The sequence below is a fragment of the Aquila chrysaetos genome, chromosome 20 (assembly GCF_900496995.4).
Source record: "Aquila chrysaetos chrysaetos chromosome 20, bAquChr1.4, whole genome shotgun sequence".
NCBI classification, from domain to species: domain Eukaryota; kingdom Metazoa; phylum Chordata; class Aves; order Accipitriformes; family Accipitridae; genus Aquila; species Aquila chrysaetos.
This window is the reverse complement of record NC_044023.1, coordinates 14,553,027-14,569,830: the sequence shown is the minus strand read 5'-3', so window position 1 is coordinate 14,569,830 and position 16,804 is coordinate 14,553,027. Positions and strand designations below refer to the sequence as shown.

Sequence of the window (16,804 nt, the reverse complement as noted above, 5' to 3'; positions counted from 1 at the left end):
CCTTAGGTCAGTGGTTTTACAAACCCAGATCCTGGGCTCTGACCCTGGGTGTCCTGAGGTTTTGCTCAGTCTCATCCCTTCTACCAAGTACAGGGTTTCACAGAATTACAAATAGCAATATCCTCTGAGCTTGGATGCCATTCCCAGAATAATGCCTTCTGCCTGTATTTACATGGATGGCATTTCACAGAGGCCCATTCTCTGCCCAGAAAGAGATGCCCATACAATATTTTTAACAAGAGCAGTTTGGTCGTCATCTGCCCCTATTGACAAACCTCTCCTGAGATGCTCCAGTTGGAAAATCAGTTCTCAAATGACATAGAGAGCAGAAATAAAAGACTGAAAGCTACATTTGCTTTATAGATTTCAGCTAAAGCTAAACACTGACCTGTGCTGCAGAAGACAGCATTGCCAGCTTTGTGAGTTAAGGATGCTGAGAACCAACTGGGCAGCATCACATGGGGCAGGGCACGCTGCAGAGCGGGGCTGCCTACGGCACTGAAGGAAGAGAAACTCGGTTTGCAGATGGGGTGGAAAAGGGCCGAGGGATGCGCAAGGGAAGGACGAGTGGGTCGCAGGGGGGCAGGACGTCGAGGAGAGCTTGGCAAAACAAGTCAAGGGGGAGAAGGCATTTCACATGAAAACCTGCAAAAAGCAGCTGGTGTGCTGCTGCACCCTCCATTCTCCTATACAGTCGCAAGCCGAGGGGTGCTGGCTAGAAGCCCAGACCTCCACCCTACAGCTTTCTAAATCCAACAGCTATGGATTAATTTTCTTTTCAATCTCTTTTGGTTTTCCCCTTGTGAAGAACGGCTGGAGCCATGCAAGCAGCTGTAAGCAGAGCTGCACCCCTGGGGTTACCTGCCCTTTCCAGGGCCGTTAATCCCCTTAACATTCCTGGGGGATTATTTCCATCCCGACAGGACAGTGATGCAGGCTGCCAGCAGCAGTGCAGGGAGCAGCACACGGCACACAGTCCCGACAGAGAGGGGCTCGCGGGGCAACCCACCACAGAGAGACAACTCACTTAATCCTAAATAAATGCTTTACAAAGGCCATCTCCTATGAGTGAGGGCAAAACAAAAAGCAGCAGCAGCAGCAAAGGGAAGCATAGCTTAGCTCCCGCCACCGCCGAGCACCCGTGTCTGATGCCTGTCCCTGGGCATGAACCAGTCCTCCTCCTCCTTCTCCTCCTCCTCCTCTCTGGGAGCAGGCTAAAACCTTTCTCCTTGCCCTGGGCTGCACAAAAGCCGCTCAGAACCCCAGGGAGCACACCATGTTTTACGGTCCTAGTAGGGTATATTTAATTTATTATCTGCAACATTCAGGTTTTCAAAGGCATTTAATGTTACACCAAAACTGCCTGATATCCTGTTCCCCAAAAGATTGGGGCTGACCATAATCAGAAGTGGAAACAATTTGCCCCAGGGTTGCAGACTGATGATTTTATCACAAGTCTCCCAGGAACTGGGGGATTTATAAGCATTTCCAGGCAGTCTGAGCAGGAATTCGGGCTTTGCTTGAGGTCAGAACAGACCAAGATACTAAAATGTCATTTTTCTCCTCCAGCTAGTCCCACACCCCGGGGCAGGAGGGTGGTTGGTCTCTGGGCCATCTCAAAGATGCTGAATATTCCCTGTGGGGTCTCCTAGAAAACTAATCAAGACTGTGAGCTCGTTTCACAGCTACAGTTGGGGGAGGAGATAATGCCACGTGTGAAGTCCAAGTACCTGCCAGTGGCCTTGGCCTCCTCATCCAGGCAGCCTGGCTTTTTACTTACAGAAAAGTCACTTGGAAACGTACCTTTCCTAGAAAGCCTCAGGCTTCTAGAAATGAGGAAAGGAAAAATATTTAAAAACAAGCAAAAGACTGAGTATGTCAAAGCAAACACAGCTACTTTTTATAAGCAACACTCCAAAGCAGATCTATTTAAAAGGTCACACTGTCTTTCTGAGTACAGCAGAGGGTATTAAAATGCACGTATATTTTTTTTTGCTTATATCTTGCCAAGAACAATATAAAAATGTCTAACACCTTTTGCTAATTTATGATGGTGGCCAAGGAGGTGCCAGAGCAGAGCCTTGTTCATTGATCTACAGCTGAATCATGCAAAAACAGACATCCTGCTGTAAATCCACTGCAGAGACCTGGCTTGATTTATACCTCCAGCATTATAAATAATGACAAAAAGCAGCCTGATATCAGTCTGTCTCCCCTTCCACAGACATGAATTACATCAGGTCTTGAAGATGATAGATCTACTCCACGAGAAACATTTTGCACCGGGTCCCTATCTGCCAACCTGCAAGAGAAAGGATGCCCCGTCCTTACTCTCAGCATAACCCCAAGCTGTGTTTCAGGAGCACCAATATTTTTATATTCTCATTTTTCTTGTTCTGCTCAATGCAAATGAAGACATTTCTTGAATTGTTCCAGATTAAGGTCTTCTGAACGTTTAAAGTGCTATTCTTGTAGTGAGGTTCAAGGCTCCTTCTAGACCTGGTCAGGGACAAGGTCAGGGCTTTGACTTTGTCCCTGGGGCAGCAGTACTGACACCCGCTGGAAGCCAAATCCTCGAGGCTGGTGTCTGCACAACCCTAGGCACACCTAGCACAGCGAAAACCAAGCTCAGAGCTACCTGCTGTATCCTGGCCCTCGAAGTATTGTTCAGGCAAATTGCACTCATTGTGAGGACTTTTGCAGGCCGATTTAACAGCCCTCTGGGCAGAAATGCTTCCAGTAGGTTTCAATTCCTCCCACTCCTTCCTTCCCTCCCAGTATTTTCTCCATTTCTACTAGTTTTGGGGAAAAGTTCCCCTTTTGCCTTCACTAAATAGGTTGATAAATTGCAAAGCAGCAGCAAGCCTCAGCCATGCAACATTAGATGGCTGCAGTCTGAAAATAACCACATTAGCCGATTCAAAACCTCCAGGCTCGCCACGGTGCTCCCCCAAAATGCTGCATAAGCAGAGGATCCCCCAAGGCGGGAGGTGGGGGGACCTTCCCTGATCATCCTGGGTGTCTGGGGGGTGGAAACACCACAAGACCAAACTGAAGGGCTGGATGACACCATCCAATAGTGTTGTATGCTGCTGGCATTAGCCCTCTGTGGATGTGGGGACAGCCTGCCCCAAGCAAATCTCCTGGGATCTGTATCTTGGTGGTAGGGAGGAAGGGACTTCCACTCCTGAGTTGCAAAAGGAAACCCATATATCACGGAGGCAGGGGGAAAGCAGTACTTTATAAGTAACAGTGCTGCACCAGTGCCCCAAGAGCTAGTACAGCTTAGTGGCAGGGCCTGAGAGCTACTTAGTATAGAAAAAGAACACCAAAGTCACTAGAGTTACAGCCATTTACAGAATTGAGGTTGGTATTCATACTTGGTTGGCTGCATAATCCTTCCATGCTTGCTGCTCGCTGCATTATCCCCTAGCAGAGCACAACAGCTGGATTTAAGATGGACAAATCCAAGATCAATACGCCCCAGCCCTTCTCCTGCCATGCGGCAGGATTTGGTACCCAGCACACAAGCAAGTGCAGGCATCTCTGCCACTGGAGGCAGCTCTGGTCTAAATGATGGCACAGGAACTGTGGGAAAAGGGCGAGACGATGACACAGTGACGCTGAGGCTAGTCCATTAGTATAGCTGTCCAAAAACGCTGTTTCCATTAAAAACACCTGACATTTTATTTAAGTTACTCCATGGAGAGACTTTTTTGTTTGAAGGATGAAGACATTGCTTTGCCGTTTGAAATGGGAGCTCATCAATTTCATTCACGCCAAAACAAACCTTTGCTTTTGTACCTTCCTTCCTTGTCTTTTCTCTGCCTCTTCTCCTGTGAAAAAAAAGACCAAAAAAGGGAAGAAGTAGAAGAAGAAAAAAAACCAAAGCAATTTTACCCCAGTGAAAACCTGACATGTTTGCCTTAACCCTTGGCTGTTCTTCAGTCTCTGCATCTCTCTGGAAGGCAACGTTGAGTCCCCAGTTTCAGCCTGTGGAGTTTGACTCAGCCTGGCACTTGCTGTCAAACATCAAACGACGCCACCTTCCTTTCTGCCAGCAGTGATGTATGATCCTAGAGGAAAATAATTTGATACAAGAAATCACTGGTTCCAGCTTCCAAGTGCCCTTTAAATATGTACTGAACTATTCACCCCAATTACACTCATGTAATGGGCTCTGATTTGTTTTTCTTTGTTCCCAAAGCAGTAGGGCACTGGCCACATTAACATTCAATGAGAAGTTGTTTGATATTGAATCATTTCTTCAGCGGTATTATTCCTTACACAATTCTGTTTGATTGCAATCCACTTCACATTTGATAAGTACTTACTGACTATGAAAGAATGACCTAGCCTGCTTTCTCTTGCCTTTTTTTATTGATTTCTCTTTTGAAAGGGTTTTATTGCTTTTACACATGAGATTGCAATAAAAGAGAGGCAACATTACTGAACAACTGTTTTATTTGCTGCTCCACCAACCCATATAACTTCACACTAGGCCCCCCAAAATACTGTAATAGAGACACTTACAGACATGGAGCTGCCTACACCCTTTTCCTGGAACTTTCTGTTCTTACTGGTAAACTTCCAAATTGTTCAAGTGAATAGTCAGGAATAAATTGCTCTTTCTGAGCCCCTGATTAGACCGTACACTGAATAATTGTAGGCAGCCCCACTGTGCTCCACATTTAAAGACACAGCCCACCGCATGCAGTTTGTCTTAAAACTTGTGCTTTGCACTCAGTTTGTATAGGGTTTTTCGTAGAGGAGAAGTGTAGAGCAATTGGAAAATACCAACAGTGAACATGCCCTGTGGTTTGCCTGAAATCCAAGCTGCCATCGCTTCCAAAACAGTGGGCTCTTGTTCTTACATCCAGAACATACATACAAATTATTACAGCACGACCACATACTGCATGGGCAAATTATGCTTTTCTTGGCATTGGGCTCGATCCTGATTATTAAGCCAGCAGGATATCAGCAAAATCTTTCCTTGACAAGAGATTTCAGATACAGCAGCACTTCCTCAGGCCCGTGTTTTGGAAGCCCCTGAAATCCCACAGCATCCCCTTGTGCTAACGGACCGATGGCCTCAGCCAGGACGACCAAAGCAGCAGCTCAGCACAGTCTACACCCATGGCTGTTTCCAGTTTTAGTTAGACCTATCTTGCCTTAATTAATCCTTGGCACTAAATGCTGCAGCCACTGAAGCGAGCGGCTGGCAAGTAATTTAAATGATCTAATTAATATGTCTCATCAACAACGCAAAGGGAATATTTTTTAAAACCTCTAAAAAACTCTCACCAACACATGCAGGCACGTGCGCGCAGACACTGACACGGGTGTCGAGCAGCCAGGGCAGGCAGCATCTCTTCTCTGCCTTGCCCAGGGAGGAGAGCTCCAGCGAGTTCCCACACCACAGCGGGGTCAGTCTTCTCATGCAAACACCTCTCTTTTCTTCCAGCATCGATGTACACTGACATACAGCGGGAGCGACCAGACAGTGGGAATATCCTGACTCACCCAGACTACATAGATGGAAACCCAGACCTCATCAAACCTAAAAAGCTCCTAAATCCTGTAAAAGCCTCGAAGAGCCATCAAGAGCTGCACAGAGAGCTGCTGATGAACCACAAAAGGTAAGAGGAGGTCGCAGCCTGCTACTGGAGTGGTCCGAGAGGTGCTGAGCCATTGGAGCTCAGCAGCCGAGGCACAAGTACCAGCAACAGCCTGCGAGTTGGAAGGGCATGATAAATCCCTTCACTTGCAAATGAACACAGCATAAAACTCACTGTAGCTCTTTCCTTCTTTCTCTGATGTGACAGTTTCTTTTAAAATGAAAGCAGAAGGAAAAGCCCCCTGCTCTGCCATCCTGAAGCACTGGCTAGCACTTTTCAGAGCTGCTTGCTATTTCCACCCACCTCGAGCCACAAGCGCCAGAAGATGCGAGGCATCCCCGCAGCCCCTTTCTCAGTGTCCCACGCATGTTTTCTCCCTGGTCCTGGTTCTTCTGTCTCCGTCACTGACTTGCCAAGTCCCCAGCCATGTACAGCATCCCTGTGTGCTTTAAGGTCAACCCAGAGGCAGTAAGAGGTGTAGGCTGGGGGGAGCCATTGAAAGCTGGGAGAGCACCAGGGTGAGATCGTCTGTACAAGGACACGGCTAATCCCTGTCTCCCTAAAAATCAAATGGGTAAAGATAAGCTAGAATTCACATTTCTGGCTTCCTACCCCATCACCGCAACTTAACTCTTTGGGCGTACAGATACAACATCAGGAAAATGACACCAGTGACTGAGAACCTACAACCACATCATTCCTTTGCAGCAACTGTCTGAACATCGGTGCAATAAAAGCCTATTCAGTTCAGAGGCTTTTTAGCACAGCAAGAAATCTGCTGGCTTTATATTGACATTTTCTGAACACCCTGAAATATTCTGACATGATAGCACTTTGGCCATCTAATTAAAAGGAGCACAGCCTCTGTTCAAAAGGACTACAGTCATCATGAGAATCAGACACATATTTGGCAAACAATCAAGCCTGCCAGCGGGGTGCATTAATCAATACTGGCACTGGCTGGGCTTGGGTTTGATTTGATTTTCCCAGAATCAGAAGAATTACAGGGACCATACCCAGGCCGTTCTCTGGCATCAAGGCAGAGGTAACTATAACAGCCAGATATTTTTAAAACTCTCTGGCTTGAGAGTGACCATATCCTGCCTAGTGTTACTGCTCAGTTTAAAGGCTCACCCACCAGCATTGGCTTTGATCTCACAGAACATTATTCCAGTCTAACCATGATGGAACAAAGAATCAAGAAATCCCTGCAATGGAGGTGGTAGAGACAAACAGTGGCAGATGCAGTACAGACCCCACAGCATCAGACTGAGCTAAACTTCAAACTGGCAAACAAAAGGTACATCATCACTTTGTATTCTAGTTCTGTGCCTGTCACCATGTTACATCCACATGTGCCATCGGATACTGGCAGGAGGCAGCTCCACTGCAGCCATCCTGCATCTCCTGACCCCTCTCCTTATAGTCTTGTATGTCTCAGGCATCAGTTTAAACCTGCTTTGGCTCTGGCCTCCCAAATATTTTTCAGCAAATATGTGAAACAAACCCTACTGCAAACAATAATCCATCATTGCTGGGTTCTTGTCACTCTCGAATCCACCAGTTTTGCCTCCTGCTACAGGTTACTATAGAGGGAGAGAGGGAAGAAGGGGAGAGAGAAGGATCTAGGACTTGCTCCTGTTTCTGCTTTGCTGTTGGGTTCTCCCCTTAAGCAGCAGGGAGAAGAAACTCTAATCAGCAGCTTGTGCAACAAAACCCCTATCTTAGTCAACACCTCTGGGTACTAACAACACAGGCTGATTAAATCAGAGTAGTAACAAATCCACAGGCAACATTGCAAGCTGCGTCTCCAGCAAGCCAAGGCAGGTTTGCCTTCTCTCAAGCCCTGGGAAAAGCATTTCTGCAGCATCCAAGTTCTTCCTGCCTTGAAAACCCATCATGAAAGCTCTGGAGCCAACCCTACGGCTACCTTCACTGATGTTGCCATGAACTTTGTCCTATCATAAAGCAAAAAAAGAAATTACAATAGGAAGCATTGTTAAACATGGCACTGGAAGGATGCAAACACTGGTCCCCAGCCATGTTGTGACGGCGCAGAGGTTTGCTGCATCTGGAGAGCGTTTCCCTCTCCTGCCTGCCAGTTCAGTTTCTCACGATGTGAGATACCACCTCAGCACCGGCCACCTTGTCAAGAAAGCTCCATAGTCCACAGAGTTTGAAGTCTCTGCTTTCAAACGACCTTAGCAGAAACCAACCAGCCTTTGGTCAACAGAAACCTCCCAGTGGTGAGGAGGAGCTTTGCATTAATAGCACACCCTGACCTGCTGTGCCCTGGGCAAGCCCTTAGGACAGACATGGGGAGGTCCCCACCTCACGTCAAAACAGACCTTCACCCACAGGAACACCAAACACTCCATGTTTTACAATGGGACTTGTAAATACTCTCAGCCCATTGATTTAAATGAGTGTTAAAGCCAGCCCACGAAAGTGGTCAGGCCCCACTCCCTCCCTGTGTGTGACAGCTACAAGGTCTTCAACTCCTTCTCCTCAGAAATATAACTTCAGTCAACCACCTCTAGTCCTGTATTTTCTTAACAAGATTACTTATGTTCCAGCTGCTATTGCAGAAGATAGCCTGTGTGAATGTGGCCTTGACCACTTCTTAATAATCTGTTCTTCAGGGACATGAAACTTTGTGCAGTTGCAATAAAGTCTCCCCTGAATTCAGCAAATGTTCGACTTCCCAGCAGCTTCAGGTTTTGCCTCGCTCTGGCTAGGGCTCAGCGGGGCAGAGAGTCACCGCTTTTAGTGATTTAAGCCAGGAAGCTGATGGATTTTATGAAGGCAGATTCCTGTCGGCACAGAGAAGATGAGTTGGTCAAACCACTATCTTGGAAGGGCAGGAACAGTCCCACAACCACAGAGGAGCACATCTGGACTTGTTCCACATTCACCCATAGCCCCACACATCCATAACTACTCCCATGCTTCCAGGGGGCAGAAGTTGGTGGGAAGGTGGCCGGAGTCAGCTGCAGCAGGTAAATCTTAGCGTCTGAATTCAGGCATGGCAATATTCAAAGTGTTAGGTTTCTGAAATTTGTTTGGAGAACTTCTTTCATCTCTTTACCATGTATTTATGCCTTTCCTGCATGTCCTTGCCATGTCTCCTTTCCCGTGATCCCACCCCTCACAGACCAGGGCTTGGAGCAGCCCCGCTTCGTTTTGAGATGCTTCGGGTGGCTGAAGGGGAGCCAGGTGCCTGTGCCATCAGCAAACGCTCTGCCTTCCAGAAGAAAAGGACATTTCGTTTTGGCCTCTTGACCCAAACTCTCCATGTCAACAGGGAGCTCCCTAGCCCTCAGCTCTGAAGCAAAGCTGGGATGCAACGGGGAGGAACGGAACTGCCAGGACAATTATTGCAGATCAATGACTACCCCTGCTGGTGGAAAAAAAATCGTCATTATTTAAAACGCCCTCAGCGCAGATGAATCTGTCACTGACATAATTAAAACTAGTAACAGCAGGAGCCAGCGGAAGGTCCCATTTCCACACCGACCCAGAGAACTGTAACACCTCAATCTAAAGGGATTAGCAAAACTTCCAGCATCACAAGCCCCACACATGGACAGCAAACGCTGTGCCCACCCAAGGCAGGCAGCCCAAGGCAGTGTCCCAGCAGTAAGGTGTTCCCACTAACACCCTCAAAGCCTTGTGGATGGATTTGTGGACTAGGACTGGTTAACGGACCAGGTGTCCCATGTTTCCATTTAGGACCGAGAAGAGTTTGGGGGTTGCCGGGCTGGCAGCGGTTACACCCCAGGGTGTAGGCACTCTGTCCCTGATTTATCTGCTTTTTATCCACAGAGGTTTGGGCATGGAGAGCAAGCCAGAGCTGCAGCGGGTGCTCGAGCACCGACGGCGAAACCAGCTCATCAGACAGAAGAAGGAAGAGGAAGAGGCAAAGAAATTGCAGTCTCCTTTTGAAAAAGAGCTATTAAAGAGGCATCAGAGACTGGATCAGGTAGAAGTGATCCCTGGGTTATCCTAACCACCCTGCGCAAGGCACAGATCACGGGGGAGATGGGTGGGCTGAGGCTCAACCCAAGGTATAGCTTTGTTACCCCACCATAAAATGGGAGCCACAGTACATCCTTCACTGGTGTCCCATGCAGCTGCAGCACCCTCATCCTCACAGTGGGATCCACCTCATTTGTACCACCTCACCCAGGACCCCACCATGCACCACTGGCCCTGGGTCTCCTCCAGGTTCTACGTGGTGTCTTTGGGGTGTGCTTTCCTGTTCAAAGCACCCCAAATACCATAGGGGCTGTTGCAGCACCCACCACAGGGGTGCTCAGGACCCTTGGGGTGCAGAGTGAGAGGCTGCAGAAGTGCTGGAAGGTGCAAACCCTCCTGCAATCACACCCAAGCTGCTTTTGGGAGCAGTTCCTGGCATGTACCCTGGCCAAAAATATGCCTGGGAGGAGCAAGATTCAGCATGGGGCTTGTCAACAGCACAGCCATGCCATGGGTGCTCTGCGCCTGCCCTCTTACCCAAACCAGTGCAAGCAGCAAGCAGGCTTGTTGCCACTGAAAATAAAGTCATTCCCTGTTCTCCCTGCCAGTATTTGCACTGCAAATGGATGAAACTAGTTTATTTAATTAATGACACAACAGCTCCCTTGTGATAACATCAGCCAAGCTGAGATCACTTGAAAATCAAAGCCCAGCACTCTCAGAGAAGAACCAGGAATATGAAACAAGGTGGTTTAGGGACAGATTCTTAAAGACTTTGCACATAAAAGTGAGGCAGTACAACAACTTACCCCCTTAGACAATAACCTAACGCTGAGAGCTTTTCCCAGGCTCACAGGCCTCCTTTGCTGGGAAGAATTCAAACCTCCTCCTCCTTCCTCCATGCTAGGTCTGAAGTGAAACACTCCCCTGCTTTTCTGCTGGAAATGTTCCTCCCTGGAGGGAAAAAAATAATTAATGTTTCAGTGGGCCAGAAAAAGAGACTAAGGGTGAACACGGCTCTGGCGTAATGATTTGGAAAATGAGAGTACCGACAGGTGCACTACACACTCATTCAACTTTGGGCAATAATAACTGGACACCCAGCAAGAATGATGCCTACCATTTTAATGTAGCTAATGCACTTCTGTCCTTTAGAATCCACAGATAATGGTGACTCTTCTTCCTTACAGCTGGAGAAAGAGCAGGAGAAGCAGGAAGACCATGCACCAGAATTCATTAAAGTCAAGGAAAACCTGAGAAGAACATCGACGGTGACTGGGGATGAGAAAGCAGCGTAGCTTCTGCCAAAACTCAACAGGGATCCTACCAAGGCCAGCGCTAACACTTACACTCTGACATCTCTGTACATGGTGGACATTCACAGCCGCATCATTGGGGCTACTTATGGTTATTAACACTTGCTCCAGTAGAAGGCACAAAAAAGGTTTTCCTAGCCCAGGAAGCTGTCACTGTGGAAAAGGTGCAGTATTCACCGAACAAGTACTCACACAAGGAGATGCAGAGAGAAATGATGTTATTTTTCCCCCCGGATTGTGGGTGCACGCTAACCTCCAGCTAACTCTTGCTTAACTCTTGAGACACAGCGACTGTTTAAGCCAGGGAAGTCTGTGGAGGAATGGATTGGGGGACCCCTGCTTCTTCCTGGAGGCAGGCTCACCAGGCACAGGGTGACAGGAGGGCGGCTGCAGCTCTGGAGAACCTCCTGGAAACCTGGCGTGGTAACTAAAAGGGACAATCTGCGTATTACAGAGAACAGCCCAGGTGACCATAGCGGCTTTCCCAAGGGTCACTGGTATGGCACCCGTGTGCGAGTCAAGCCTGGCTGGGGCTGTGTGTCCCAGCAGCACACCCGTACTATTAGAAAAATCAACCTCTGTGTGCCCATACCAATGCAGCACAGGCAGGCGCAACTGTTCTTCACGAGCGCCTTTAAACTGCATTTCAAACCCATTTGAAAATAGCTATTTAGGCAGTTCCATGCTCAGGCAGAAAATATATTGGACTGTACCGCCAATGCCCCAAGTGGGAGGCAAACGCTCTGTGCAGAAAGCAAAGGCTGGGTGTTTTCAGCGTGGGTGTTCATGGAAGCGTGCAGTGACCAGCCAGCAGATCCCTGTGGATGTAGCAGACAGACAAACTGCTGCTTGCCCCTGGACTACTGAGCTTCAGCCATTCACCCAGCAGCTGGACGTGTGCTACCATAGGGACCCACAAAAAAACATCATGTGTTTGAGAGGTGGTAATGTGGTAGTGTCATACTGGTGTCAGGCCGCTGTCCTGTTAAGCACCCTGCGCACAGGTGGCATCTGTAGGCACCAGGGCCCACGGGGCACGTAGGTACTGATGGAAAACTATTTGTCAGTGCTTCTCATCCCCTTCTCCAGAGGTCAGAGCTGCCTCATTTCAGTTGCCACCTTGCAAAGCTAAAACTCTTCTTGCTGCTGGTATAGCAAAGCTGAGATAGATGGTGCATTTGCACCGTGTATGGACAGAGCCTACCACATTTATGGGGCACCCATGCCCTGAGGTGTCAACACCTAGAGCTAAAATTGCGCCTTCAGGAAGATCTCAGCTTCTTGCTTCTCACATCAGCCCTGATACAAAGCCTAAACAGCATAACTCACCGACTGCCTTTGAACATTGGCTTTTGAATGGGAAGCCTCAATGGACCTAGTCAGCTGGGAAAGTAATACCTGGTTAAATAATATCTACTATCCACATCTTCAGTGGATGCATGTGTAAATTAAGGGAAACTGGGCATTTATCACATATTTATTAAAAAGTCATTAATCCATTCCTAGTCTCCCTGGTCCATGGGGTGTTTCATTTCAGAGGGCCGTCGCTCGACCTGGCAGCTTGAGTAAAACATCTGAGCCACATCACATGTCAAGAGCAGTGACACAGGGACAGGGCTTCTGCAACAGATCAGACTATAAAAGCCCTTAACTCAGTTTCAGTCCTTGAGAGCCCCATCTCATGGTACTGTCTCTGCGGTAGTTTTTAAGCCCCTTGCTCATCATGCTTATTCCAAACAAGTTTTTATTTCAAAAATCCAGTGCATATGGTCATTATGGGTCAAACAAGATCTGAAAGGATCTATTATGTCCTTTCCAACTGTGAAGCTTTTCATATAGGTTATGATGAAAACCACGAGGAAGAAGCAGCATCAAACACTTTTTCAGGGGGAAAAGCCGCCAAATTTCTCCAAGAAAAGAAAGGTGTTGCTAAGGATGTTTGTACACAGCTGTAAAGAATGCTGTACGATACTCCATAGATAAGATCAGTTTAAATAACAAGCCAGAATTACTGTGCTGGGGTTTTGTGAGGGGTTATGGCACAGATTAAGTAACCTTGATCAAAGAGCTCAAAAAAATTCAGCAAATTAATTTGTAATTTTGCCACAGATGGAAATGCACTCCAGGAGAGGCAATCTGTCGCTCCATATGCACCAGTGAAATCAGTGTTATCAGCTCACCCAGGCTGGGACGGGGGCATTTATGCAAGTCCTTGGGTGGAAGCCATCCGGTAAGGTCTGGGTAAGCTGAGTGCTCAGAAAAGGTTGAAAATATTTTGCTGCGGTCTACTTGAGTACGCAAATATTACCTGGGGGGGTGGAAATCAAGGTGTCTCCCTTTGGTGTCCACCAAGCAGAGAAGGGGGCTGCACACCATGATTGCTAAGGGGTGTCTGGGTCATTTTCAGCAGGTGTCCAGAAGGGAAAGGGAGGGCCAGATCATACTGTCCTCACTCTGGCTGAGCTAATAGAGCCACAAGAAATCCTTCCAGCGGTGGAGAGACAGCAGAAAGCCCTGACCCGGCTGCCCACTGGGACACCGTGGGCTGTAAGCTGGGACCCAGCCGCACGTCCACGCACGGACCCACCAAACTGGCCACAAGCAGCCGGCGCTGGCAAGCTCCCACGGAGCCGGGACGGGCTGTAGCAGCCCCATGGCACACAGCGGGACGCGTGGTGCTTCGTCCCCGGCAAGAGCTGCGGGCTCCAGCCCTCCGTGACAGCACGTGGGAAACGATGCTTTCACTGTTCAAGCGTTGGCTTAAAAAATCACAGCGTTTTCCAACACAGCTCTTCTCACCCCTGCGAACCGATAACCGTCTCCCTGGCTGGGCTCAGACCCAGAGCCTGTCCAACCTTCACCGATGCTTTTGTGCTTCATGGCGCTGCAGAGTGGAGGTGGCACCTGAAAAAACATCAGTGTAGGCATCACCAGGAAGATTTTGGGGTAACTTTGTGTCTCTTTTTCTTTTAAATGAATTCCTCCCTGTCTCCCTAAAACACATTCCTGAATAAATGCGGTGTATCCAGAAGATACAGATTATCAGAGTATTGATGGAAGACAATTTTTTGCACTGTGTATGTTGCCTATGTGGTATATAGTCTATATTCTGTGTTGATGTTTATACGTTTATATAAAAATACGTCATGCAACTCTACTTAATTAACTCACGCTGTTTAATATGGACACTTCTGAAGAAATAAACTGAACAAAGATTGTATGTTTTGCTCTTTTCCATGAGGAACTGAAAAAGCTCTGAGGATGCAAGCAGACAACAGCCAAATAAACTGAATGAACATAAAAACCCGTGAAGTCTGACAGCAAATTCTTTTAGTACCGTGTCAACCTACTCATCATCTGCACCCTGTGCTGCATCCATTGCTTATCCCCAGACTTCATCTCAATTCGCTGAAAGTTTAAGAGCACAAAAATTATGGAATCAGGCTTTGTGCACTGAAACTACCCATATGTTTGATTTCTAACTGGCCACAGATGCCCATCTGCCTCATAGGGTAAGACCTACAAAGCCAAGGAAACATATTGCCCTTGGATTTAATTTAAAAACTCAGTTTTGAACTGAAAGGTAATCCTCACACTAGTGAGCTCACTTCATTATTTTTAAACATTTTTAAAATGCTTTAGCAGCAACCAAAGACCACAGATTAAATAGATAAGAAAAAGGAAGGATGTTTCACACGTGCAGGTCACACACACCATGCTCCCCGAGAGCCAGGACTAAAACTGAATGCAGCAAAACAAACAAAAAGGACTTCTCTGTCTCATTAACGATATCCTTAGCGGCAGAGACGCCAACTTCCCGCTCAGAGCAAGGCAGAGATGGTGCTTGGATGCGTTCCTCTGACACCAGATATCCACTGGGGTTGCCACACTGGGAAGTACACAGTGTTCCCGACCCTCCGCACCCGGCGGCACTGGAGTTGGCAGTCAGCTCATCGTTAGGGATGAGGGCTCATTGACTAAACCTGTTCTTTGGGTCAGGTTTCTAAAACATCTTCCCACCTTGTTGCCTCTTACAATAATAGCTCACTTGTTATCCTACCATGGTGGGTTGCATACTTCATTTCCTGGCGCAAACCACACAAAAGGAAATGTCTTTGCTGGAGAGCGTGGCCTTTGGTGAGACACGAGACCAGGGGACTCAGGCAGGACTTTGTGAAATGCTTTATCAACCTTTCACAGCCCCAACCAGCAAGGTTTCGATGGGCTATGCCCCAAGACTGCTTACACTAATCACACACCTCCTTTCACGCACAGATGCCAAAGGCAGTCACATCATGACAGTTCCTCTTCTATGGGAGAGAGTAAGAAACAATCATTTATTTTCTTTAAAGATATGCTGTGTTTTAGCTATGCACAAACTACTCCATTGCCTGGATTTTTTCTTACTGCCAGGGTTTTCAATACCAGCTTTGCAATTTATCCACGTCATGCTGAGATCTCTTTTCCTACACACTCACTCCTGAAGTGCTCCTAGATAGTTTGCTGCAGTGGACTTTCCTGACGGGGAATCCTTATATTTTACTGCCACATTTACTTCTTGTTACTGTCCCAGAAATGGCAAATTCTGGTTTTCTTTCTCAAGCTAGTGGTATCCTCAGGCTGGCACTGGCTGAACCCCCCTTCTCGGGAACTCTCCTCTGCCTATCCTAGGTATTTCTCTATATTTAGATAATTTCCCCAAATTATCTAAAACTGCCACACACTGACCGGGTTTGTGTTGATAAAAACATCTGATGAAACCTGTGCGTCACCATGATACAGGGGATATCCAGGCTTATGGAAATGGGGGAAAATGCAAAATTATCAGCAACATAATAATTGTGGTGTGTTCCAACACACCACGACCAGGTGCGCTTGTGGATTTTGTTGGTTCCCACCACAGCCCGTGAGCTCGCTGGGCACCCCGCAGGCACGTGGAGCTGAGGCGTATGAGAATGCTGCCGAGCGCGCAGCTCCAGTGGCAGTCCAGCTCAGACTTCACTAACACAGACTGGCAATGACCGACCCAGGCAGCACCCGAGACTGCCCAAATATAAGCCTGCAAGAACGTCAGGTTGCAAACAGGTTCAGGGACAGGCTTCTTCCAACCTGTCATCCCTTGCCCTTCCTTTGGGAGACCCAGAGCTGCTAGCTGAACTGCAAACAGCACTTGAGAAGCACAAGGTTGAGTGCTTCTGAATCCAGCAGAAAAAAATAGCAGAGCAAATAGAGAAAGCGCGTGGATAACTTCAGAAAGGTGCTATTGCCTCCCAAGCACTGGCAACCCCGAGACACCGTAGCATGTGATGCTGTGCAGTACGGGCTGGAATACCAAGCAGTACGTCCATAGGACACCCTATTGCTCTGGCAGGGTGACAGAGCCACACAGCATCTTTAATCTACCAGACTCATCCCTAACATACCACCCACAGCCCGTGAGCACACTCATTCCTTTACAGTCAGCTGTTCTGATTTATTGTTGCTCCTCACAGCTGCCGGGCTGCTTGGTTCACTCAGGCTCAAGCTTAAAATTATAGTTATGCAAAACTACATCTGATTTCCCATCCTTTTTTTAACTTCTTATATTAAAGCAACTCTATGGTACAGTGAATCCCACCTGTTTCACCTCCTTCCCTGACAAAGCAGTTTCCAGTGAGAGACAAGCAGGTCTGAAGCAGCGGCACGGACGAACTGTGGGCAGGAGGGACTCCTCTCCCATCAGGTTCACACTGATGCAGCCGGGGGGGTGTGAGCTGCCAGTTCCTGCCCACTAGACTCCGGGACAGACTGCAGCACGGACCTGCAGTTCAAGATTGGCGGAGATGAAGGCAGCACGCACCCCGTGGCAACCTCCCTCTGCGCCCCAGCACGACCCAGCCTGCGAGGCAC

At 47.9% G+C, this 16,804-nt stretch overlaps 1 protein-coding gene across 2 annotated transcripts in view; it reads left to right on the top strand.

Moving 5' to 3' along the window:
* FAM107A (family with sequence similarity 107 member A) overlaps positions 1–14,219 on the top strand; it is a 32,007-nt gene extending 17,788 nt beyond the window's left edge. For both annotated transcript variants that reach the window (XM_030043619.2, XM_030043618.2), the window contains 3 exons: positions 5,468–5,642; positions 9,447–9,603; positions 10,790–14,219. In XM_030043619.2, coding sequence (XP_029899479.1) covers positions 5,468–5,642; positions 9,447–9,603; positions 10,790–10,897 — 440 coding nt within the window. In that variant the 3' untranslated portion in view covers positions 10,898–14,219. The remainder of the gene's footprint in view (positions 1–5,467; positions 5,643–9,446; positions 9,604–10,789) is intronic.
* The last annotated feature ends 2,585 nt before the right edge of the window (positions 14,220–16,804 follow it).